The 25,424-nt window shown below is 41.5% G+C and overlaps 1 protein-coding gene across 4 annotated transcripts in view; it reads right to left on the reverse strand.

The window, feature by feature from the left end:
- The window catches only part of LOC121577978 (cadherin-22-like), a 258,752-nt gene that overhangs the window by 41,817 nt on the left and 191,511 nt on the right, over nucleotides 1–25,424 (reverse strand). For all 4 annotated transcript variants that reach the window (XM_041892000.2, XM_041891999.2, XM_041892002.2 and 1 more), the window contains 3 exons: nucleotides 24,388–24,644; nucleotides 21,574–21,710; nucleotides 9,007–9,128 (listed from right to left, as the gene is read on the reverse strand). In XM_041892000.2, coding sequence (XP_041747934.1) covers nucleotides 9,007–9,128; nucleotides 21,574–21,710; nucleotides 24,388–24,644 — 516 coding nt within the window. The remainder of the gene's footprint in view (nucleotides 1–9,006; nucleotides 9,129–21,573; nucleotides 21,711–24,387; nucleotides 24,645–25,424) is intronic.

The raw sequence follows: 25,424 nt of genomic DNA on the forward strand, positions 1-25,424 counted from the left end.
TGGGATTTTTGCTCACCGTTCTTGTGATCATTTTGACCCCACGGGTTGAGATCATGCGTGGAGCCCCAGATCGAGGGAGTTTATCAATGGTCTTGTATGTCTTCCATTTCCAAATAATTGCTCCCACAATTGCTCCCACAAACTTAATGACACCATCATTAAGTTTGCCGACGACACAACAGTGGTAGGCCTGATCACCGACAACGATGAGACAGCCTATAGGGAGGAGGTCAGAGATCTGGCCGTGTGGTGCCAGGACAACAACCTCTCCCTCAACGTGACCAAGACAAAGGAGATGATTGTGGACTACAGGAAAAAAAAGAGGACTGAGCACGCCCCCATTCTCATCGACGGGGCTGTAGTGGAACAGGTTGAGAGCTTCAATTCCTTGGTGTCCACATCACCAACGAACTATCATGGTCCAAACACACCAAGACAGTCGTGAAGAGGGCACGACAAAGCCTATTCCCCCTCAGGAGACTAAAAAGATTTGGCATGGGTCCTCAGATCCTCAAAAAATTCTACAGCTGCACCATCGAGAGCATCCTGACTGGTTGCATCACCGCCTGGTATGGCAACTGCTTGGCCTCTGACCGCAAGGCACTACAGAGGTAGTGCGTACGGCCCAGTACATCACAGGGGCAAAGCTCCCTGCCATCCAGGACCTCTATACCAGGCGGTGTCAGAGGAAGGCCCTCAAAATTGTCAAAGACTCCAGTCACCCTAGTCATAGACTGTTCTCTCTGCTACCGCACGGCAAGCGGTACCGGAGTGCCAAGTCTAGGTCCAAAAGACTTCTCAACAGCTTCTACCCCCAAGCCATAAGACTCCTGAACAGCTAATCATGGCTACCCGGACTATTTGCACTGCCCCCCACCCCATACTTTTTACGCTGCTGCTACTCTGTTAAGTATTTATGCATAGTCACTTTAACTCTACCCACATGTACATATTACCTCAACTACCTCAACTAGCCGGTGCCCCCGCACATTGACTATGCAACGGTACCCCCCCTGTATATATAGCCTCCCTACTGTCACTTTATTCTATTGTATATATAGCCTCCCTACTGTCACTTTATTTTTACTTCTGCTCTTTTTTTCTCAACACTTTTTTGTTGTTGTTTTATTCTTACTTTTTTTGTTTAAAATAAATGCACTGTTGGTTAAGGGCTGTAAGTAAGCATTTCACTGTAATGTCTGCACCTGTTGTATTCGGCGCATGTGACCAATAAAATTTGATTTGATTTGATTTGATTTGATTTGATTTCTTCAAACCAAGCTGCTTACCTATTGCAGATTCAGTCTTCCCAGCCTGGTGCAGGTCTACAATTTTGTTTCTGGTGTCCTTTGACAGCTCTTTGGTCTTGGCCATAGTGGAGTTTGGAGTGTGACTGTTTGAGGTTGTGGACAGGTGTCTTTTATACTGATAACAAGTTGAAACAGGTGCCATTAATACAGGTAACGAGTGGAGGACAGAGGAGCCTCTTAAAGAAGAAGTTACAGGTCTGTGAGAGCCAGAAATCTTGCTTGTTTGTAGGTGACCAAATACTTATTTTCCACCATAATTTGCAAATAAATTCATTAAAAATCCTACAATGTGATTTTCTGGATTTTTTTCTTCTCAATTTGTCTGTCATAGTTAAAGTGTACCTATGATGAAAATGTTGGGGAGTAGTGAACTGCATGTAGTTCAACTAGTAATTTAACTGCATTTTGCAGTAGCTTGGTGGTAGTTGAACAACCGGTTAAACACATTTTGGCCAAGGGATCAGAGGAATAAGTTTAGAAGGTATAATACAACACAGTGTAATATTTAATTATATTAATTCATCTACAATTTATGTTCTTAACCCTGGGCAACATGGGCCTGGGAGGCTCACAGGGATATTGGTACTCCACCAATTATACATTTTTCAACTCAATAGTTCTTATATTCTCAAAAAACATACACAAATGCACTGCAACTTGAAGTAACTGTCTAGTGAAAATCTCACTTTTAAAAGTTACCCTCATAATGTTGTTGACTCGTCCTATAATCGTATTTGTGACCAAAGCATAAATTAGAGAGAAAAAAACAACACTTAAAACTCCCCCCACCTCAAATTTATCTCGAACAGACCATTTCAGAAAGGCTTGCTATTTCCTCATTGAGGATGATGTCATCCTCCTGAGGAGGATGAGTTGGCCAATCAGCGGACTACTCGCATTAACATTTTTGATGACTGTATACGCCCACACCATTCCAACACAGAAAAGCTGCTTTTTAACATACTTAATAATAAAACAATTGTAAGGAAAATTATTTCACTCGTATTGTAATTAATTAATGGTCATATTTCATAGAAATCTGGAAACACTGGACAGTTACTTTAAAGGGATAGTTCACCTAAATTACAAAAGGACATATTGGTTTCCTTACCCTGTAGGCAGTCTATGGAAAATGTATGACAAGCAATCAATGCTTTGGTTTAGTTTCCCTGGCACTGTTTCCACATGCTAACGTTTTAGCATTTGTGGCACAAATCCCATTCAAGTCATGGGACCGATATTAGCATTTTCCGCGTATCACGACCAAATCATCCGCAGGTATCTAAAATTGATTGTGAAGCTCAACAAAGTCACTTACAGATGCTTTGAACATGATGCGTGAAAAATAATGTCCTTTATTTACGTCTCGGGCCAATTCTTCTTCGCCTGATTTACAGTTGCTTGCGAAACTATTCACCCCCCTTGGCATTTTTCCTATTTTGTTGCCTTACAACCTGGAATTAAAATAGATTTTTGGGGGGTTTGTATCAATTGATTTACACAACATACCTACCACTTTGAAGATGCAAAATATGTTTTATTGTGAAACAAACAAGAAATAAGACAAAAAAAACAGAAAACTTGAGTGTGCATAACTATTCACCCCCCCCAAAGTGAATACTTTGTAGAGCCACCTTTTGCAGCAATTACAGCTGCAAGTCTCTTGGGGTATGTCTCTATAAGCTTGGCACATCTAGCCACTGGGATTTTTGCCATTCTTCAAGGCAAAACCGCTCCAGCTCCTTCAAGTTGGATGGGTTCCGCTGGTGTACAGCAATCTTTAAGTCATACATTTTCCATTTTCCATTTTTAGTCATTTAGCAGACACTCTTATCCAGAGCGACTTAAAATTAGTGAGTGCATAATATTTTCTTTTTTTCATACCGCAGATTCTCAATTGGATTGAAGTCTGGGCTTTGACTAGGCCATTCCAAGACATTTCAATGTTTCCCCTTAAACCACTCAAGTGTTGCTTTAGCAGTATACTTAGGGTCATTGTCCTGCTGGAAGGTGAACCTACGTCCAAGTCTCAAATCTCTGGAAGTCTGAAACAGGTTTCCCTCAAGAATTTCCCTGTATTTAGCGCCATCCATCATTCCTTCAATTCTGACCAGTTTCCCAGTCCCTGCCGATGAAAAACATCCCCACAGCATGATGCTGCCACCACCATGCTTCACTGTGGGGATGATGTTCTCGGGGTGATGAGAGGTGTTGGGTTTGCGCCAGACATAGCATTTTCATTGATGGCCAAAAAGCTCAATTTTAGTCTCATCTGACCAGAGTACCTTCTTCCATATGTTTGGGGAGTCTCCCACATGCCTTTTGGCGAACACCAAACGTGTTTGCTTGTTTTTTTCTGGCCAGCTCTGTGGAGTGTACGGCTTAAAGTGGTCCTATGGACAGATACTCCAATCTCCGCTGTGGAGCTTTGCAGCTCCTTCAGGGTTATCTTTGGTCTCTTTGTTGCCTCTCTGATTAATGCCCTCCTTGCCTGGTCTGTGAGTTTTGGTGGGCGGCCCTCTCTTGGCAGGTTTGTTGTGGTGCCATATTCTTTCCATTTTTTTAATAATGGATTTAATGGTGCTCCGTGGGATGTTCAAAGTTTCTGATATTTTTTTATAACCCAACCCTGATCTGTACTTCTCCACAACTTTGTCCCTGACCTGTTTGGAGAGCTTCTTGGTCTTCATGGTGCCGCTTGCTTGATGGTGCCCCTTGCTTAGTGGTGTTGCAGACTCTGGGGCCTTTCAGAACAGGTGTATATATACTGAGATCATGTGACAGATCATGTGACACTTAGATTGCACACAGGTGGACTTATTTAACTAATAATGTGTCTTCTAAAGGTAATTGGTTGCACCAGATCTTATTTAGGGGCTTCATAGCAAAGGGAGTGAATAATTTTTTTAAACAAGTATTTTTTTTCATTTCACTTCACCAATTTGGACTATTTTGTGTATGTCCATTACATGAAATCCAAATAAAAATCTATTTAAATTACAGGTTGTAATGCAACAAAATAGGAAAAACGCCAAGGGGGATGAATATTTTTGCAAGGCACTGTATCTCACCTTTAAACACAAACAAATACTCCATGTTGCCAGCTCCTCAAATGGGATCAAACTCAATGCAGTTAAAGGCTAATCTGATTTTCACCGCGGTGCCACCAAACATAGCTCATGCACTGACAAGGCATGGGTGATAGGCAAGCCATATACACACTTAATGAAAAGCTACTAATGAGGTTTGTGTGTGCCAAATACTGAGTTGACAAATGCTGGAGTTCCTGCGCTCAAAGTGTAAATATGGTGGTGTGTGTTGATAGATTTAAAGGGGACGTTCCGAGCAAATGAAGCGTCCATTTTGTTGGACTGTGTAGACTCCATATAGGATGGTAGTGCAAATGTTGACTTGTTATGCCCTCGGCAACCTGCATGACTACAACAGAAAGGGAAAATAAAGTTTTTTCAACTTTTAAAACCAACTCCAGGGTTCTGGCTTGTAAGTGAAAATACCCTACAAAGTTAGCACAAGTTAGCGCAAACATTGCCACCTGTTATTGCAGAAACTATGGGGGAAATAAATACTGGCATTGGCATTACACAATTTTTAGAGGCCTTAAAGTAACTGCATGTACTGAAGGCAGAGCAGACAGAATCATGGCCAAAGAGCAGATAGACAATATTTTGTTAGTACTCCAGGTATAAGAACATACAGGCAATTATGCGGGAGGCTGTGCTCCATCCAACTTATCCGCCTTATAAATAGTATTCTCGGCAACAGTAACACAATTCAAGCTAATTTTACACTAAGTAGATATCTTGACCCAGACGTAATATCGTCATACCCCACACAGAGAGGGCTCCTTAAGGTAGATTAAGATACTGTTTTAATTGATGTCGATTTATTTCAGGAAACTATGAGTGCGTCCCTTTAAAGAAACATCTCCAGGATTGTACGGTTATTTGGGAAAGCTACTTTTTAGCATTTGGTGTACAGCTGATTTTAGCCAAAAAAAAGTGGTAATGTACCATTGTCAAAGTTTTGTTCCTTACTCAACACTTCCTCTTAGAAAAAGCTATTTCTTCACAGCAATACAGTACATACAGTATGTCGTTCTGGTAATTCATGAATGGGTTGATGTATTGATTCATGCTCCCTTTCAGGAGTGGACTTGTCAATTACCAATCAATGAAGAAACACCATGCAAATGTACAAAGTAAAGACACACTTCAACTTCATGCACCAGGACTAAGAATGAGAGAAACCTAGCATCTAAGAACTGTTCATACGTATTGTCAATTTTTTTCAGAATTAGGGTGCAGCAAAATGTGGGGGGGAGAACACATCAGTGAAAAACCTACATTCCTGGAAAACATCTGTTCCAGAATGCTCCAAGTAGTTATGCCAAGGCAGAGAATGAACACGAGAGACCCCCTGACCTATAGATAACAACATTTTTGTTCAATCTCCCAGCGGTCAAAGCCAAGAGAACTTCTGGAACATTACAGAGCAGGAAGAGAAGAAAATGTCCCAGGCAATGTCCCAGGCAGCTAGGAGAAAGAGAAATCTAGACCAAGAGAGAACGGTTTTGTGAGTGTCCTGGTTTATGGCGTAGTATAAACTGGGTGGTTCGAGCCCCGGATGCTGATTGGCTGAAAGCCGTGGTATACCACGGGTATGACAAAACATTTATTTTTACTGCTCTAATTACGTTGGTAACCAGTTTATAATAGCAATAAGGCACCTCAGGGGGTTGTGATATATCGCCAATATACCACGGCTAAGGGCTGTGTGCTAGCACTCCGCGTTGTGTCGTACATAAGAACAGCCCTAAGCCTTATTGCTTAAGTTGTGAATCCAACACAAATAGAAATCCATTTTACTTCTATTGCTTACTCGTAAACAAACAGACCCTTTTTCCTGATCCGTCAATAGATAGACGTCAGTGGATAAAGGAAAAATAAAATATCAACGTTATTTGAAAAAGATTTCCAAATGCCAATGTGCAATCTAAATGGACCTGTGAAAGAACCTCCTCACTGTGGGGGGGAAATCTCAACCACAAGACTAACGGTCGTCCCTGTGATTATGTGTTGAAGGTTAATGTTGGCTCGCAGATGGAGGAGACAGTGAGGAAGGAGCGAGGTGGAGAGAGATCAGACCAGACAATGTTCTTGCGAAACGTGGCAAACACAGAGGGCGATGAGCATTTAAAAGTCTGCAGATCAAGAGGAGGGGAGACCTAGGCCTCATTACACATGTAGCTTCCAGCAAGGAGGCCCCGATTTAAAGACATGGCTGCATCCCAAATGGCACCCAACTCCCTATAAAGTGCACTACCTTTCACTATTTCCCATAAGGCCCTGGTCAGAAGTAGTGCATTGTATAGGGAGAAGGGTGACATTTTGGACGCATCCCCAGTCTTTTAATTATTCCTTTGCTCCGCTCAGCGTAATTGGCTCCAGCTGAGCCCGGGGCCTGTTGACTGAATGGAAAATAAAATACCTTAATGACCCTGTCCATTTTTAATGGTAGTTGAGAATCAGGGCTCCGGATAGATGGATTACCGCTATATTTACACATGTATATTCTGTCTGTTCTCTTCAATCTGCCACCATCCAAGATCATGGCCTTTAGATTATGCATTCATTTCTGGCCAACTTCAATGATATTGTGTAATCTCTCCACTAAATCAGCTGTTTAATATTATGTAGAAAATATCAACATAGCTGGTTAGAAAATAGCTAAATACAACAGATGATGGATATCAAATGGCATGACGTCAGCGAATCAAAACGACATACTCCTCTAATCCATCCTCCAAAGGGGGCAACTCAATTTATATTTTTTGTACATTATATTGAAGACTGATACAGTACATGTATTTTATGCTTGGCCCACCAATATGAAAATGTATGCACTCACTGTAAGTCGCTTTGCATAAAAATGTCTGCTAAATGGCATACTATTGATCTAAATTGACAGATTCACCCAACTGATTCAATCCCACCTTTGTCTTTTTATTTATTATGGATCCTTCCTCGGGTCCAGCAAAATTAAGGCAGTTATATACAATAAAAAAATTACATTTCACAACAGATTTCACAACACATTAAGTAGGTGTCCTCAGGCCACTACTCTACTACCACATATCTACAATACAAAATCCATGTGTACGTGTGTGTATAGTGCGTATGTTATCATGTGTATGTGTATGCATTTGTCTGTGCCTGTGTGTCTCTTCACAGTCCCCGCTGTTCCATAAGGTGTATTTTTATCTGTTATTTACATCTGATTTTACTGCTTGCATGAGTAACTTGATGTGGAATAGAGTTCCATGTAGTCATGGCTCTATGTAGTACTGTGCGCCTCCCATAGTCTGTTCTGGACTTGGGGACTGTGAAGACACCTCTGGTGGCATGTCTTGTGGGGTATGCATGGGTGTCTGAGCTGTGTGCTAGTAGTTTAAACTGATAACTTGTCCATTCACAAATATAAGTAGTGATGAAGTCAATCTCTCCTCTACTTTGAGCCAAGAGAGACTGACATATTAATGTTAGCTCCCTCTTTGGGGCACCTGACCACACGGCTGGACAATAGTCCAGGTGCGACAAAACTAGGGCCTGTAGGACCTGCCTTGTTGATAGCGTTGTTAAGAAGGCAGAGCAGCGCTTTATTATGGACAGACCTCTTCCCATCTTAGCTACTGTTGCATCAATATGTTTTGACCATCCCAGTTTACAATCCAAGGTTACTCCAAGCAGTTTAGTCTCCTCAACTTGCTCAATTTCCACATTATTCATTACAAGATTTAGTTGAGGTTTAGGGTTTAGTGAATTATTTGTCCCAAATACAGTGCTTTTAGTTTTTGAAATATTCAGCTCTTTGTTACTTCTTCAGTCAAGAAAACACAAATGCAAAAAGCACATAAATACACCTTCCTTTTATAACCAATAACTCAAGTATTGGCGTGAGAATAGTTTGGCAAGCTGCTACCCGTGCCCAAAACAGCGTTTATAAATTGCCTTTGGAACAAAGGGTCAAATAGATCATGCTGTCCAATTGAAAAGGTCCAAACTAAAAACTAGGCGATAATGAAACAATTCTGACAAAGAAGGAAAATGATTGGCTGTGCCTTACAACCAACCCAAACGTATTGCCCTACGTTGCTGCCGACCACTCTTAGGTGGCAAGCATCCAACGGTCTACTAGTATATAGCAAGGCGCCAGGGATTTTATGTTTTGGACACAGCTTTGAAAATAACATTTCAGATTTAATATAATAATAATAATATTTAAAGCAGCAGAGATAGTTGGTGCTGGATAGTTCCTAAAACAAAACTGGATGGAGCACAATGCAACCATGGGCTGTTCCACAACTGTAATATTGTTATTCATTCACAACAAGCACTTTGTAATTCATTAAGCCATCGTTTCCCAAACTCGGTCCTGGCCCCCCACCCCCCAACCCCTAGCTGCACGTTTAGTTTTATGCACTAGCACTACACAGCTGATTCAAATAATCAAAGCTTGATGATGAGTATGTTATTTGAATCAGCTGTGTAGTGCTAGGGCAAAAACCAAAATGTGCACCCAGGACCGAGTTTGGGAAACCCTGCAATAAGCTGTAGCACGCATGTTATAACACATTAGTTACATGGTAATAATGCATTACTTTCGAATTTGCCCTTACCTGACCCGGCTTAGCATCCTCACAGATGGACGCCTCGTAAGGCGTGGCCAGTTCAGGAGGGTTATCGTTCACGTCCAGGATACGAATGCTCACTGACGAATGGGATATCTGGGATACGTTATCTACAAAGACAAAAGATATTCATTTACAGTGTTAGTATTGAGTATTTTGTACTGTTCTATTGTGTACTACAACAGTACTCTATTGTACTGACAAAATGAACTGGACATTGCTACTATCCGAACTGCCAATGTCTATAATTGCAAAGAAAGAGAGTTAAATAAATATTTGCTACCAACCAAAACTGTACATAATTTTATCTATAGTTTTCTGAGGTACAAAGCTGACTGAGTTCTGAGAAAACAGAAGGTCATAATATTGTGCAGTGCATCCTGTTATCAACATACAGTTGAGTGATGACATACGGTTGAGTGTTGTGTTCAACGGAAGACTGTACAAAATACAACATTTACTCAATGAAGCCATCAGTCAGCTTGTGCATTTTCACTAAGTGATGACAGCTTTTAATATGTCCTGAAATTACCTCCATTACCGGGATAACACTTTTCTGACACAAGTCAGGGCTAACACAAATGAGCGAGCCCATTTTCATAACAGAGCTCCAGCTATCAAATAATGAATATATAAAAAATTACATGTTTAATGATTAGAGTACACCAGGGGCCTGACTTAATGATTGAAATATGAATTAATGCACTTAATAATGTGTTGTAAATTATTTTGATCATGCCCTTGTTAAAAGATTAACAAAGTACAGAGCTCACACCCTATTCTCCCACGAACTTCTTAAAAGGCCACATCGAAACGAGGGAGGGGAGACGATTACATAATTAGCGCAATCACAATCCACTTCAAATTAGCCTCACTACCCTAATTACAAGACTCTGTGGGTTCGGCACTCCGACTTCTCGTTGCAATTTAATTCCAATTCCTAACTATTTGATTATGTTTGCAGAGTTTCTATTTTGCTTCTGTAGCATTTACAGTGGGGTGCCCCGAATGTGTCTCCATTTCAATTGAAAGTGAGTCATCACTGCAATTTCATGTGTGGACAACCCATAACACCCTATCTGCAGGATGTAATTACGTTCCAACATATCTACATATGTAAGAGTGTGTACAGTCCCCATTTAGTGATGTTTCTTTCATTGTCAACCATTTACAGTTTCAAATCCATAACACGAAATGTGTTACCTTAAAGGGACAAACTGCAGTTCAAACAACAACAAAGCGCGCCACTGTTTTGGTAAACAGCTGAGTGATGCGGCTGGAGAAATTCACCATAGGATTTCAAAATGGTCTAAACTGCAGTCTTCATTCAGTGTTCTGCAGATACCCCTGATACCCCCAGATATCCCATATAGCCCAGATACCCCATATAGCCCAGATACCCCATATAGCCCAGATATCCCATATAGCCCAGATACCCCATATAGCCCAGATATCCCATATAGCCCAGATACCCCATATAGCCCAGATACCCCATATAGCCCAGATACCCCATATAGCCCAGATATCCCATATAGCCCAGATACCCCATATAGCCCAGATATCCCATATAGCCCAGATACCCCATATAGCCCAGATACCCATATAGGCCAGATATCCCATATAGCCCAGATACCCCATATAGGCCAGATATCCCATATAGCCCAGATACCCCATATAGCCCAGATATCCCATATAGCCCAGATACCCCATATAGCCCAGATACCCCATATAGGCCAGATATCCCATATAGCCCAGATACCCCATATAGCCCAGATATCCCATATAGCCCAGATACCCCATATAGCCCAGATATCCCATATAGCCCAGATATCCCATATAGCCCAGATACCCCATATAGCCCAGATATCCCATATAGCCCAGATACCCCATATAGCCCAGATACCCCATATAGGCCAGATATCCCATATAGCCCAGATACCCCATATAGCCCAGATATCCCATATAGCCCAGATATCCCATATAGCCCAGATATCCCATATAGCCCAGATACCCCATATAGCCCAGATACCCCAGATAGCCCAGATATCCCATATAGCCCAGATATCCCATATAGCCCAGGTACCCCATATAGCCCAGATATCCGATATAGCCCAGATATCCCATATAGCCCAGGTTCCCCATATAGCTCAGGTACCCCATATAGCCAAAGATACCCCATATAGCCCAGATAGCCCAGATGCCCCAGACACCCCAGATAGCCCATGCCATCCTATTGTACTAATTTCCTAGCTATCCCTTGCTTTTCATTGCAGCGGTAATAGTGCTGATGAGAATACTTGCTCCACTAATAGCATAATCCTCACATCAATGATATATTTTAATTGACTGAGCAGCAAGAATATAAATGGATGTGCTCTCACAGTCTTATCTGCCTTAATTCAGCCCTCCACAGTGGACCTACAGAGCAGAAAGGAGAATGTCAATAATCAGTGCACATTACATTTAAATCCCAAGAACAAAAAAAGAAAAGCTGAAACTGGGAACATTGGTCACTTTAAACCTCAGTGGGGGTTTAAAGTGTCGTTTTCAGCAGACTGTTTTTTATTTGCCTCACTGGTGAGCTGATCTGTTCTAAATTTGTCTTGAAGAAATATCAGAGACATGAAGAAAGTGGATTTCAACAGATTATTGACATCCTGTACATCTGGTGGCTGCTCAACAGATGTTAAAAATCTCGAAAACAGATTTCTTGCTGAAATCACATCATACTGAGAGTCTTCTTCAGAGAGTCTGGGAAGGAAGCCCGTGACCACCATACCACATAACCACCATTCCACAGAACCACCATACCACATAACCACCATTCCACAGAACCACCATACCACAGAACCACCATACCACAGAACCACCATACCACAGAACCACAATACCAGATAACCACAATACCACATAACCACCATACCACAGAACCACAATACCACATAACCACCATACCACAGAACCACAATACCACAGAACCACAATACCACATAACCACCATACCACAGAACCACCATACCACAGAACCACCATACCACATAACCACCATACCACAGAACCACAATACCACCATACCACATAAGCACCATGCCACAGAACCACCATACCCCAGAACCACCATACCACAGAAACACCATACCACAGAACCACCATACCACAGAACCATGCCACAGAACCACCATACCACAGAACCACCATACCAAATAACCACAATACCACATAACCACCATACCACAGAACCACCATACCACAGAACCACCATAACACAGAACCACCATAACACAGAACCACCATACCCCAGAACCACCATACCACAGAACCACCATACCACAGAACCATGCCATAGAACCACCATACCACAGAACCACCATACCACAGAACCACCATACCACATAACCACCATACCAAATAACCACAATACCACATAACCACCATACCACAGAACCACCATACCACCGAACCACCATACCACCGAACCACCATAACACAGAACCACCATACCCCAGAACCACCATACCACAGAACCACCATACCACAAAACCATGCCACAGAACCACCATACCACAGAACCACCATACCACAGAACCATGCCACAGAACCACCATACCACCGAACCACCATACCACAAAACCATGCCACAGAACCAACATACCACAGAACCACGATACCACAGAACCACCATACCACAGACATAAAGGGATTGTTGCTACAGGAAACAGTTTGTTCTAACTGTCAATTGGGTCAACAGGGAAATGGGGATATGAATGGACTCTGAGTTATTCAGTCTTTGTATCACCTCCCTTCTTAGGTGAAAGCCCAGTGAAGTGAAGAATGGGAGCTTACATGGTCATTATGCTAACTAAACACTATCAACACGCAAAATGTGACGTTGTACTATACCACTAACCAAAAACACATGAGGATGTTTTTTCAGTTACTAATGTACAGTCCTGTGCAACTCTAATGTTGACTTAAAGGGATAGTTCATTAATACATATTTAGATATTTATCTTACCTTGAAAGAAAATAATTGACTGAAATACACACTGTGGTTAAATTTCATGCCCAAATAATTAAAAAAAATTAAGAAAATGCTAATGTGGAACAAATCCAAAGTACTCCTTGTCCATAGACCACTTCCAAAGTAAGAAACTAAATGTTAAATTGCTGAACTATCCCTTTAGGAAAAACACTTCTAATTAATATACACCAGTCATTGGCATACAGCCTTACTCAATGGTGCTAGACATGGTAGTGGATGAGGTGAGTTTCCTCTGAACAATGTCAAGAGCTTTGTACACTTGGAAAAGCGCTATATAAATCCAATCCATTAAATACAAATGGCTGACATGATACATTGATCACAAAACCAATACACGTTAAGTAATATTCGAAAGTTCAAAATATCCCTAAGCAGTCTTGATAAGGACATCACATAGATTACACAATCACAGACAAATCACACAGGTCAGTGCCTCTGATGCACATCTGATGTATGGTGCATCATCAGTCTGAATTTCTGTCAGAAATTTCCTCCACACTGCGCACCACTACTAAATGAATCCAACAAACTCACCTTAGTCATCATTGGCCCAATGGTAAACAAAAATAATTTCCTCTGTTATATAATGTCCTTTCCCATTTGAATTGTTACACAGCCTACCACATAATGTTTTCTGCAAATTAATTATCCGGTGTTCACGTTCATCAAAGTGTGTTGTATTCGATTAGACAAAAGTTCCACTATCTATGGTATTTCTATTATTTTCATACGGTTGCAACTTTTTAATAATTTAAGATATTTCCATGCGAGGAAGCAGTCTGCAGGTCAGGGGCAATGTGAAACCTCTGCTGTAAAATATATTTTCTTGAAAGATAAAGACTTTCAAACTACTCTGGTATCTTTTTACCCTAAGGGTGGGACAAGTATAAATGTTTCCCCATTTACCTGTCTCGAAAAAAACAGTTTGCAATGTGACATCAAACTCACTATCACATGTCTTTGAAATGATGTGTCAGTCTTGCCACCCTGATAGGATTCTTCCCCGACAGGTCTGTCAAGAGTCTGCAGAAGATGCAAAAAGCTACTTTTGACACTACTACTCAGCTCTTTGGTCTCCTATCGAGGGAAGAACTACATTTACATTTTACATTTTAGTCATTTAGCAGACGCTCTTATCCAGAGCGACTTACAGTTAGTGAGTGCATACATTTATTTTATTTTTTTCACTGCAGACGAGTGCCTTAATGCGCAAATCGGAACTAGGAAACTCCAAAATATCCAACTAGGAAACCGGGGGTACAACGCTGCTAACCAAGTTTCACACTCGTATTTACAACTTGAAAGCTTGTAATAAACAGTTTTGGTCGTCGGAAGCTCTGAGTTAAGACACGTTCTGTGAATGCAAACAATTTAGTTGACACTTTGTTGCAAACAATTGAGTTGACACTCCGATAGGAAGAAAATGCTTTATGACTCCCTCTGACATGGGGATATCATTCTTAAAGTATAATATGTTTGGATGTTCTGGCCTTGCTCCTTACTAATCGGGTTCAGTCACCCCTGCAACATGATGATCAACCATGGACCTCTTTCAATAAATAATTCAACAATGCTGATGTACTATAGCTAGCAACCACAGGGTGTTAAGGTCAATAACGGAGTTGGGGAATAATGAGGGGTCATGTTATTTTCTTGTAATCTTAAAATGGCCTTGTTCAATTCAACCTTTTGCCACTCCAACCATAATTAGCCAAGGAGTCACAAAACCAAGTTGCACAAAACTGTTGAAAAAGTTTTGTCCTGGTGGTTTGCTGCTTCACTTCTTCTCTTGACTTCTGCTCAATGTGCTCGAGAATCAATGAGCCGCTGGCGATACAAAACATTTGGAGAGAATTTCTGATGAAGTCAACCGTCGACTTTGTTTGTCTGGGTTTTCTAAAAAAACGAGAAGCAAGGAAGGGCTTTATCTGTCAAGCACGGCCCTGTGTTTATACCTGCTATGGGCTCAAACGACCGTCTCTCTCACACCATTAAATGGTCAAGTAACATTCAAATGTGCCTACGTCATAATGTGAGCACAGAGAGAAAGAGCACAAAAGCAAAGAGAATTACAACTCCGAGCAGACGCTGAAAGACTCCCAAATTCTAATTTGCTCCAAATGTTTGTGCGAGATGTTTGCTTGCAAGGCAAACAAATGTGTCACGTAGAGAGCACTTGGAGTAAGCACAATCCCAAAATACCATGAATAATTCTACTCATACACGTATAACTATAACACACAGTATAAAGCTACGTTTTTACACTTGAAGGGATAATTTACACATTTGTTCCCTTACCCTGTAAGCAGTCTATGGACAAGGTATGACAGCAATCCATGCTTTGGTTTAGTTTCCCTAGCACTGTTTTACATACATATCCTTTAAAAAATATATATTTTCCTTTATTACTTTCCAACCCCACCACCCCTCCCCTAACTGGAGTTAACTATTGAACAACAACGCTTAGGCCTCTACTTCCAGCTTATACATGCTATATACATTTTATGGACACAGTCAATTTTACAATAGTTCTATTTTGTTTGTTTTTACTCCTGAACTTCCTCTACCCTCAACCTCTCCAATCATTTTCATGATGTCCATCCGGTTCGCTTCTTCCCTAGCACTGTTTCCACATAATAATGTTTTAGCCTTTTTTGGCACAAATCCCATTCAAGTCATGGGACCGAAATTAGCATTTTTAGTGCATCATGTCCAAATCATCAAAAAGTATCTAAAATTGATTGTGAAGCTTAACACATTTACTTCAAGATGATTTAAACATGATGCATGAAAAATGTAATATCAGTCCCATGACATGAATGGGATTTGTCACACAAATGCTAAATCTTTAGCATGTGGAAACAGTGCCAGGGAAGCTAAACCAAAGCATGGATTGTTGTCATACCTTGTCCAAAGACTGCTTACAGGGTAAGGAAACCAATACGTAATTTTGTAATTTGGGTGAACTATCACTTTAAGGGACAAAAACAAACACAGAGAGACGTAGAATTCAGTGTTGTTGTGCTGAATTAGTTTATTTCATCCTGTGAGGCCAGGTAGATATTACCAGCCAGATACAGAATGCAATCTCTTGTGCTTTCAATACAATCCCAAAATCCCTTCATCTGTCAAAGATTGGAAAAAGTACTCTGTGTATTCCTGTCACTGCACTACGTTTAGTTCTTACGGTATAATAATAGTTTGCCACCAGCTACACCACCGTCAGGGTATTACATTCTTCATTTTCTTTGCGAATGAAAAAGTATTGAGCAAGACGAAACAACGTTACATGTGTTCTGCTTTCATTTTGGATTATGTGACAGCTTGGTGGTGCTGATGATATTTGTCGGTCAACTGTGATTCCATATCAATATCATAACAATCACTTCACGTAGGGCCTTATGATTTATGAAACAGCAAAACAAAACAAACTTCAGGCTAGTATCATATCAGTTATTATAGGGGCAAGGCTGGGTGTTATAAACTGTTATGACAGATGCTATGTCATTCTTATGATAGTGTATGATAATGTATCATGATAATGTATTATGGCCCTGTGTCAGCCTCTCAGTCAAAGGCTTATTACCAATTCTTACTTGAAGATATGATAACATTTAAAACATCCAGGTACAATGCTTTAAAACTTGTTATAAGCATGTATGAGCCTTTATGATGTCTAATAACAAGGCTTATAATATGTTATGTCTCTCTATGTACAGTGGCTTGCGAAAGTATTCACCCCCCTTGGCATTTTTCCTATTTTGTTGCCTTACAACCTGGAATTAATATGGATTTTTTTGGGGGGTTTGTATCATTTGATTTACACAACATGCCTACCACTTTGAAAATGCTAAATATTTTTTGGGGTGAAACAAACAAGAAATAAGACAAAAAAACAGAAAACTTGACTATTCACTAACATAACTATTCCCCCCCCCCCAAAGTCAATACTTTGTAGAGCCACCTTTTGCACCAATCACAGCTGCAAGTCTCTTGGGGTATGTCTCTATAAGCTTGGCACATCTAGCCACTGGGATTTTTTCCCATTCTTCAAGGCAAAACTGCTCCAGCTTCTTCAAGTTGGATGGGTTCCACTGGTGTCCAGCAATCTTTGCATAATATTTTCTTTTTTTCATACCGGAGATTCTCAATTGGATTGAGGTCTGGGCTTTGACTAGGCCATTCCAAGACATTTAAATGTTTCCCCTTAAACCACTCGAGGGTTGCTTCAGCAGTATGCTTAGGGTCATTGTCCTGCTGGAAGGTGAACCTACGTCCCAGTCTCAAATCTCTGGAAGTCTGAAACAGGTTTCCCTCAAGAATTTCCCTGTATTTAGCGCCATCCATCATTCCTTCAATTCTGACCAGTTTCCCAGTCCCTGCCGATGAAAAACATCCCCACAGCATGATGCTGCCACCACCATGCTTCACTGTGGGGATGATGTTCTCGGGGTGATGAGAGGTGTTGGGTTTGCGCCAGACATAGCTTTTTCCTTGATGGCCAAAAAGCTCAATTTTAGTCTCATCTGACCAGAGTGCCTTCTTCCATATGTTTGGGGAGTCACCCACACGCCTTTTGGCGAACACCAAACGTGTTTGCTTAGTTTTTTCTTTAAGCAATGACTTTTTTCTGGCCACACTTCTGTAAAGCCCAGCTCTGTGGAGTGTACAGCTTAAAGTGGTCCTATGGACAGATACTCCAATCTCCGCTGTGGAGCTTTGCAGCTCCTTCAGGGTTATCTTTGGTCTCTTTGTTGCCTCTCTGATTAATGCCCTCCTTGCCTGGTCCGTGAGTTTTGGTGGGCGGCCCTCTCTTGGCAGGTTTGTTATGGTGCCATATTGTTTCCATTTTTTAATAATAGATTTAATGGTGGGATGTTCAAAGTTTCTGATATTTTTGTTTAACCCAACCCTGATCTGTACTTCTCCACAACTTTGTCCCTGACCTGTTTGGAGAGCTCCTTGGTCTTCATGGTGCCGCTGGCTTGGTGGTGCCCCTTGCTTAGTGGTGTTCCAGACTCTGGGGTCTTTCAAACTGAGATCATGTGACACTTAGATTGCACACAGGTGGACTTTATTTAACTAATTATGTGACTTCTGAAGGTAATTGGTTGCACCAGATCTTATTTAGGGGCTTCATAGCAAAGGGGGTGAATACATATGCACGCACCACTTTTCCGTTGTATATTTTTTAGAATTTTTTGAGAAAAAAAAATTCATTTCACTTCACCAATTGGGACTATTTTGTGTATGTCCACTACATGAAATCCAAAGATATATCAAATTAAATTACAGGTTGTAATGCAACAAAATAGGAAAAACGCCAAGGAGAATGAATACTTTTGCAAGGCACTGTACAGTGAGGGAAAAAAGTATTTGATCCCCTGCTGATTTTGTACGTTTGCCCACTGACAAAGAAATGATCAGTCTATAATTTTAATGGTAGGTTTATTTGAACAGTGAGAAATAGAATAACAACAAAAAAAATCCAGAAAAACGCATGTCAAAAATGGAAAAAATTGATTTGCATTTTAATGAGGGAAATAAGTATTTGACCCCTCTGCAAAACATGACTTAGTACTTGGTGGCAAAACCCTTGTTGGCAATCACAGAGGTCAGACGTTTCTTGTAGTTGGCCACCAGGTTTGCACACATCTCATTAGGGATTTTGTCCCACTTCTCTTTGCAGATCTTCTCCAAGTCATTAAAGTTTCGAGGCTGACGTTTGGCAACTCGAACCTTCAGCTCCCTCCACAGATTTTCTATGGGATTAAGGTCTGGAGACTGGCTAGGCCACTCCAGGACATTAATGTGCTTATTCTTGAGCCACTCCTTTGTTGCCTTGGCCGTGTGTTTTGGGTCATTGTCATGCTGGAATACCCATCCACGACCCATTTTCAATGCCCTGGCTGAGGGAAGGAGGTTCTCACCCAAGATTTGATGGTACATGGCCCCGTCCATCGTCCCTTTGATGCGGTGAAGTTGTCCTGTCCCCTTAGCAGAAAAACACCCCCAAAGCATAATGTTTCCACCTCCATGTTTGACGGTGGGGATGTTATTCTTGGGGTCATAGGCAGCATTCCTCCTCCTCCAAACACGGCGAGTTGAGTTGATGCCAAAGAGCTCCATTTTGGTCTCATCTGACCACAACACTTTCACCCAGTTATCCTCTGAATCATTCAGATGTTCACTGGCAAACTTCAGACAGGCATGTATATGTGCTTTCTTGAGCAGGGGGACCTTGCAGGCGCTGCAGGATGTCAGTCCTTCACGGCGTAGTGTGTTACCAATTGTTTTCTTGGTGACTATGGTCCCAGCTGCCTTGAGATCATTGACAAGATCCTCCCGTGTAGTTCTGGGCTGATTCCTCACCGTTCTCATGATCATTGCAACTCCACGAGGTGAGACCTTGCATGGAGCCCCAGGCCGAGGGAGATTGACAGTTATTTTGTGTTTCTTCCATTTACAAATAATCGCACCAACTGTTGTCACCTTCTCACCAAGCTGCCTGGCGATGGTCTTGTAGCCCATTCCAGCCTTGTGTAGGTCTACAATCTTGTCCCTGACATCCTTGGAGAGCTCTTTGGTCTTGGCCATGGTGGAGAGTTTGGAATCTGATTGATTGATTGCTTCTGTGGACAGGTTTCTTTTATACAGGTAACAAGCTGAGATTAGGAGCACTCCCTTTAAGAGTGTGCTCCTAATCTCAGCTCGTTACCTGTATAAAAGACACCTGGGAGCCAGAAATCTTTCTGATTGAGAGGGGGTCAAATACTTATTTCCCTCATTAAAATGCAAATCAATTTATAACATTTTTGACATGCATTTTTCTGGATTATTTTGTTGTTATTCTGTCTCTCACTGTTCAAATAAACCTACCATTAAAATTATAGACTGATCATGTCTTTGTCAGTGGGCAAACGTACAAAATCAGCAGGGGATCAAATACTTTTTTCCCTCACTGTATATACAGTGGGGGAAAAAGTATTTAGTCAGCCACCAATTGTGCAAGTTTCCCACTTAAAAAGATGAGAGGCCTGTAATTTTCATTTTTAATGAATTTATTTGCAAATTATGGTGGAAAATAAGTATTTGGTCAATAACAAAAGTTTCTCAATACTTTGTTATATACCCTTTGTTGGCAATGACACAGGTCAAACATTTTCTGTAAGTCTTCACAAGGTTTTCACACACTGTTGCTGGTGTTTTGGCCCATTCCTCCATGCAGATCTCCTCTAGAGCAGTGATGTTTTGGGGCTGTCGCTGGGCAACACAGACTTTCAACTCCCTCCAAAGATTTTCTATGGGGTTGAGATCTGGAGACTGGCTAGGCCACTCCAGGACCTTGAAATGCTTCTTACGAAGCCACTCCTTCGTTGCCCGGGCGGTGTGTTTGGGATCATTGTCATGCTGAAAGACCCAGCCACTTTTCATCTTCAATGCCCTTGCTGATGGAAGGAGGTTTTCACTCAAAATCTCACGATACATGGCTCTATTCATTCTTTCCTTTACACGGATCAGTCGTCCTGGTCCCTTTGCAGAAAAACAGCACCAAAGCATGATGTTTCCACCCCCATGCTTCACAGTAGGTATGGTGTTCTTTGGATGGAACTCAGCATTCTTTGTCCTCCAAACACGACGAGTTGAGTTTTTACCAAAAAGTTCTATTTTGGTTTCATCTGACCATACGACATTCTCCCAATCCTCTTCTGGATCTTCCAAATGCACTCTAGCAAACTTCAGACGGGCCTGGACATGTACTGGCTTAAGCAGGGGGACACGTCTGGCACTGCAGGATTTGAGTCCCTGGCGGCGTAGTGTGTTACTGAAAGTAGGCTTTGTTACTTTGGTCCCAGCTCTCTGCAGGTCATTCACTAGGTCCCCCCGTGTGGTTCCGGGATTTTTGCTCACCGTTCTTGTGATCATTTTGACCCCACGGGGTGAGATCTTGCGTGGAGCCCCAGATCGAGGGAGATTATCAGTGGTCTTGTATGTCTTCCATTTCCTAATAATTGCTCCCACAGTTGATTTCTTCAAACCAAGCTGCTTACCTAGATTCAGTCTTCCCAGCCTGGTGCAGGTCTACAATTTTGTTTCTGTTGTCCTTTGACAGCTCTTTGGTCTTGGCCATAGTGGAGTTTGGAGTTTGACTGTTTGAGGTTGTGGACAGGTGTCTTTTATACTGATAACAAGTTCAAACAGGTGCCATTAATACAGGTAACGAGTGGATGACAGAGGAGCCTCTTAAAGAAGAAGTTACAGGTCTGTGAGAGCCAGAAATCTTGCTTGTTTGTAGGTGACCAAATACTTATTTTCCACCATAATTTGCAAATAAATTCATTAAAAATCCTACAATGTGATTTTCTGGAATTTTTTTCCTCAATTTGTCTGTCATAGTTGACGTATACCTATGATGAAAATTACAGGCCTCTCTCATCTTTTTAAGTGGGAGAACTTGCATAATTGGTAGCTGACTAAATACTTTTTTCCCCCACTGTAACTGGAGCATATACCTGCTTCCACTGCTGTCACAGTGATGTTGTGCCAACCAGCCGTCTCTCGGTCCAGAATCTTGCCCAGTGTGATGGCGCCCGACACTGGATCAATGTGGAAGATCTGCTCCTGGTCCGTACTTCGGTCAATGGAGAACCTGGTAGGGAGAGCGAGACAAAAGGGGAGGACATAATTGAACCGGGGTAAAATCCCTAAACCATCTCTAAACCATCTGCAATACTTTTTCGGTGGCTGCCCTAACACTGTGGCCCATAGGATTATTGCCAGTTGCCGTTGACATCGGATTATGGCTACACATTAGCATTTTCAAATGTAGGGAAACTGTGAGCCAGATTAAAAAGAGGATGAAAAGAATGATCCATTTAGCCGCTGTATTGGAAACCTGTCACAGTGCTTGTGTCCCTACTGCACCCATGTCCCCAAACAAGTCTGTGGTTTCAGCCCATGCTGGAGGGGGAAAAAATACAAATGAATATTTCATGCTGCACTCCAATGAAAGCAAAATACATTTGCACATCCTTGTGGTTGGCTCCACGAGGAGCGCTCAGAAGAGTATAGAGCCAACAAAACCCTGTGAGTAGTTTCTTATTTTCTCTTGAGCAGGCTCGTGTGCCCATCGGGACTTTAATGGAATATTATAAGCATAATCCTTTCCTTTTCTACCTTTTCGACAAAAAGCTCATCAAAGGGACCAGTCGGGTCTTTGTACAAGTCACACAACATTACTAAAAGGGTTACAGTGAGATGAACTTCTTGTAGTCTAGGTGTGGAGGAGCATACTGCATCCACAGTTAGATTATTCTAGTCATATTACATTACAGTCTGCCTGTTCTGAATCTGTAGTCTATACAAGGAACAACATATTTCATAGCTGCAACGTTTATACAGAACATACTACATTAATAAACAGTATAGCTAAACTATCATTAAAATATTTTTTATTTATGCAAGAATTGGGGACAAACGGTGACACCTACACAATAACTATGTAAATTAAATCAGATTATATTTCAGCTTTCAAAACTGCTATAGTAGGTGGTGAAGGGAGATCATGTAGATATTACCAGATATTAACAGTGCATCTTATAACATTTGCAAATATGTCATCACTTGAATATATTAATGGAGAAGTACACATTTCCAGGAAATCTGTAAGCACTAATACGATACACCACTGAGTTGTTTTGACAACACAACTACCCAAACACTTCAGTTTCAAGACGCCATCCCATCTTCCCCAGCCGATAAAGAGCCAAACAAACAAAACAAACACATTTTCTATCCACACAAGGCCAGATTTGGTTTCCAGAGGCTGTGTTCATTTCCTCTGGACCCCTTGCCCCCTTGGTTCCATGCCCGCTAGTGCCTGCTAGTGCCAGCCAGTGCCCAGCAATGCCCGATCGGTGCCCTCCGGAGCAGGGTGACAGGAGTGTGGGAGAAAGTGATGGGCCCTTGGGCACCAGGCTCAGTGGTTAGTTCTGTCCAATAGAGATGATTAAAGTGGTACCGATGGGCATGGCACAGCGCCAGGGTACCCGCCAACCCGTTGGCTCTCGCCTGCCAACAAGCAGGCGGTGGCACTGCCATTGTATTGTACTTTATTACACCTGGAGCATTTTCAGTTCAGCCTCATGCATTTTTAATAGAAGTAATTTGCACAGCCTGTGTGTCTCCGCTCGCCTCGCCACTACTATTCCTCCACCCAAGACCTGAGGTGGAGGCTCTGGCACAACATAATATAATTCTGCTCATAAATAGGGATCTGAGCGAACGCAAAGACGTGTGAGATACTGAAGAACCCTCTAGCGCGGTCAACAGTCAATGCAGTAGCCTACAGTAATGTGATTCTGGCATTGTACAAATGGATGAATCAATGTTTTCATGATTCATATTGTGTTGTATAGCTGTCTTCCCATTGTGTGTTTATTACCATATATTTTTTATATATATAGTTCTTATAGCCATATCTCTACCAGTTCTTATAGCCATATCTCTACCAGTTCTTATAGCCATATCTCTACCTGTTCTTATAGCCATAACTCTACCAGTTCTTATAGCCATATTTCTACCAGTTCTTATAGCCATATCTCTACCAGTTCTTATAGCCATATTTCTACCAGTTCTTATAGCCATATCTCTACCAGTTCTTATAGCCATATCTCTACCTGTTCTTATAGCCATATCTCTACCAGTTCTTATAGCCATATCTCTACCAGTTCTTATAGCCATATCTCTACCAGTTCTTATAGCCATATCTCTACCAGTTCTTATAGCCATATCTCTACCAGTTCTTATAGCCATATTTTTACCAGTTCTTATAGCCATATCTCTACCAGTTCTTATAGCCATATCTCTACCAGTTCTTATAGCCATATCTCTACCAGTTCTTATAGCCATATTTTTACCAGTTCTTATAGCCATATCTCTACCAGTTCTTATAGCCATATCTCTACCAGTTCTTATAGCCATATTTCTACCAGTTCTTATAGCCATATCTCTACCAGTTCTTATAGCCATATCTCTACCTGTTCTTATAGCCATATCTCTACCAGTTCTTATAGCCATATCTCTACCAGTTCTTATAGCCATATTTCTACCAGTTCTTATAGCCATATCTCTACCAGTTTTTTACAGCCATATCTCTACCAGTTCTTATAGCCAGTTCTAGCAGTTCTAGGCTTATCTGTAGGTTTATCTGTAGCAGTACTTATATACCCATCTGAAGCAGTTAATGAATGACTATCTGAATGAACTAATAAACTGTATTGGATTTGAACAAATGTGTTTGTCACAGAAGGAGCCATGATCCGTACCTGACAGGTGCGTTCTCCATGTCCGGGTCCTTGGCGGTAGCTGTACCCACCAGCGCACCTAGCCTGGCATCCTCCTGGACCTCCATGATGGCCCCCTCGGCAGGGAGGAAGACGGGCGGCTCATCAGTGTCAGTTACGCTGACACGCACGATGGTTTGGTCGCGGAAAGAGCCCAGCTCCAAGAATCGGGGGTCCACATGCTTGTTGACAGCCTCCACCACCACGTTGTGCGTACGCTTGCTCTCGAAGTCCAGTGGCTGTACGGAGCACAAACAGGGAAGCGCTAAAGCAATGACATGTCACTCTAAGGGGGAAATCATTCTCCCCTCAGGCGGATGCTATAGGGTGCCTACGTGTAAGCTGAGCAGATATAAGCACTCCTTCAATCCCATGTCTATCAAATACCTAAACAGCAATAAGGAAATCTGAGCTGTGTGAGTATGCCACTGACAGAATGAGATTTAAGATATCATTTATATGTGATGGAAATTTGTCTTCTGCTTTAGTCATGGCTCATCCTATATAACTACTGCTGTACAAACCTTTTCTATTCATATAGTGTCAATACACATATATGTGTATATATTGCCATCAGAAAGTATTCACAGCGCTTGGCTTTTTCCACATTTTGTTGCATTACAAAGTGGGATTAAAATTGATTTAATTGTCATTTTGTTTGTCAACGCTCTACAAAAAAGACTGTAATGTCAAAGTGGAAGACAAATTCGAAACATTTGTAAAAATTGTATGAAAAATAAAACACAAATATATCTTGATTAGATACTGTAAGTATTCAACCCCCTGAGTCAATACATTGTCATGACTCTCTCCTTGGTGAGGATCAAAGGTGCCAGATCAGCGTGGCAAATGGCTGACAGATAGCCAGACCCCCCTCTCTCCCACAGGAGAGGAGCAGGGGGAGTTGGGCCGGTTTTATGACTTAACAGCCATAAATAGTTTGCAGAAAATGACTCCTTTTGGTCTGTAGTATGGGAAGAAAGAAATCTCTTTGTTACAGAGAGACTCTTGCCGCCTTA

The sequence above is a fragment of the Coregonus clupeaformis genome, chromosome 12, assembly GCF_020615455.1.
Source record: "Coregonus clupeaformis isolate EN_2021a chromosome 12, ASM2061545v1, whole genome shotgun sequence".
NCBI lineage: Eukaryota > Metazoa > Chordata > Actinopteri > Salmoniformes > Salmonidae > Coregonus > Coregonus clupeaformis.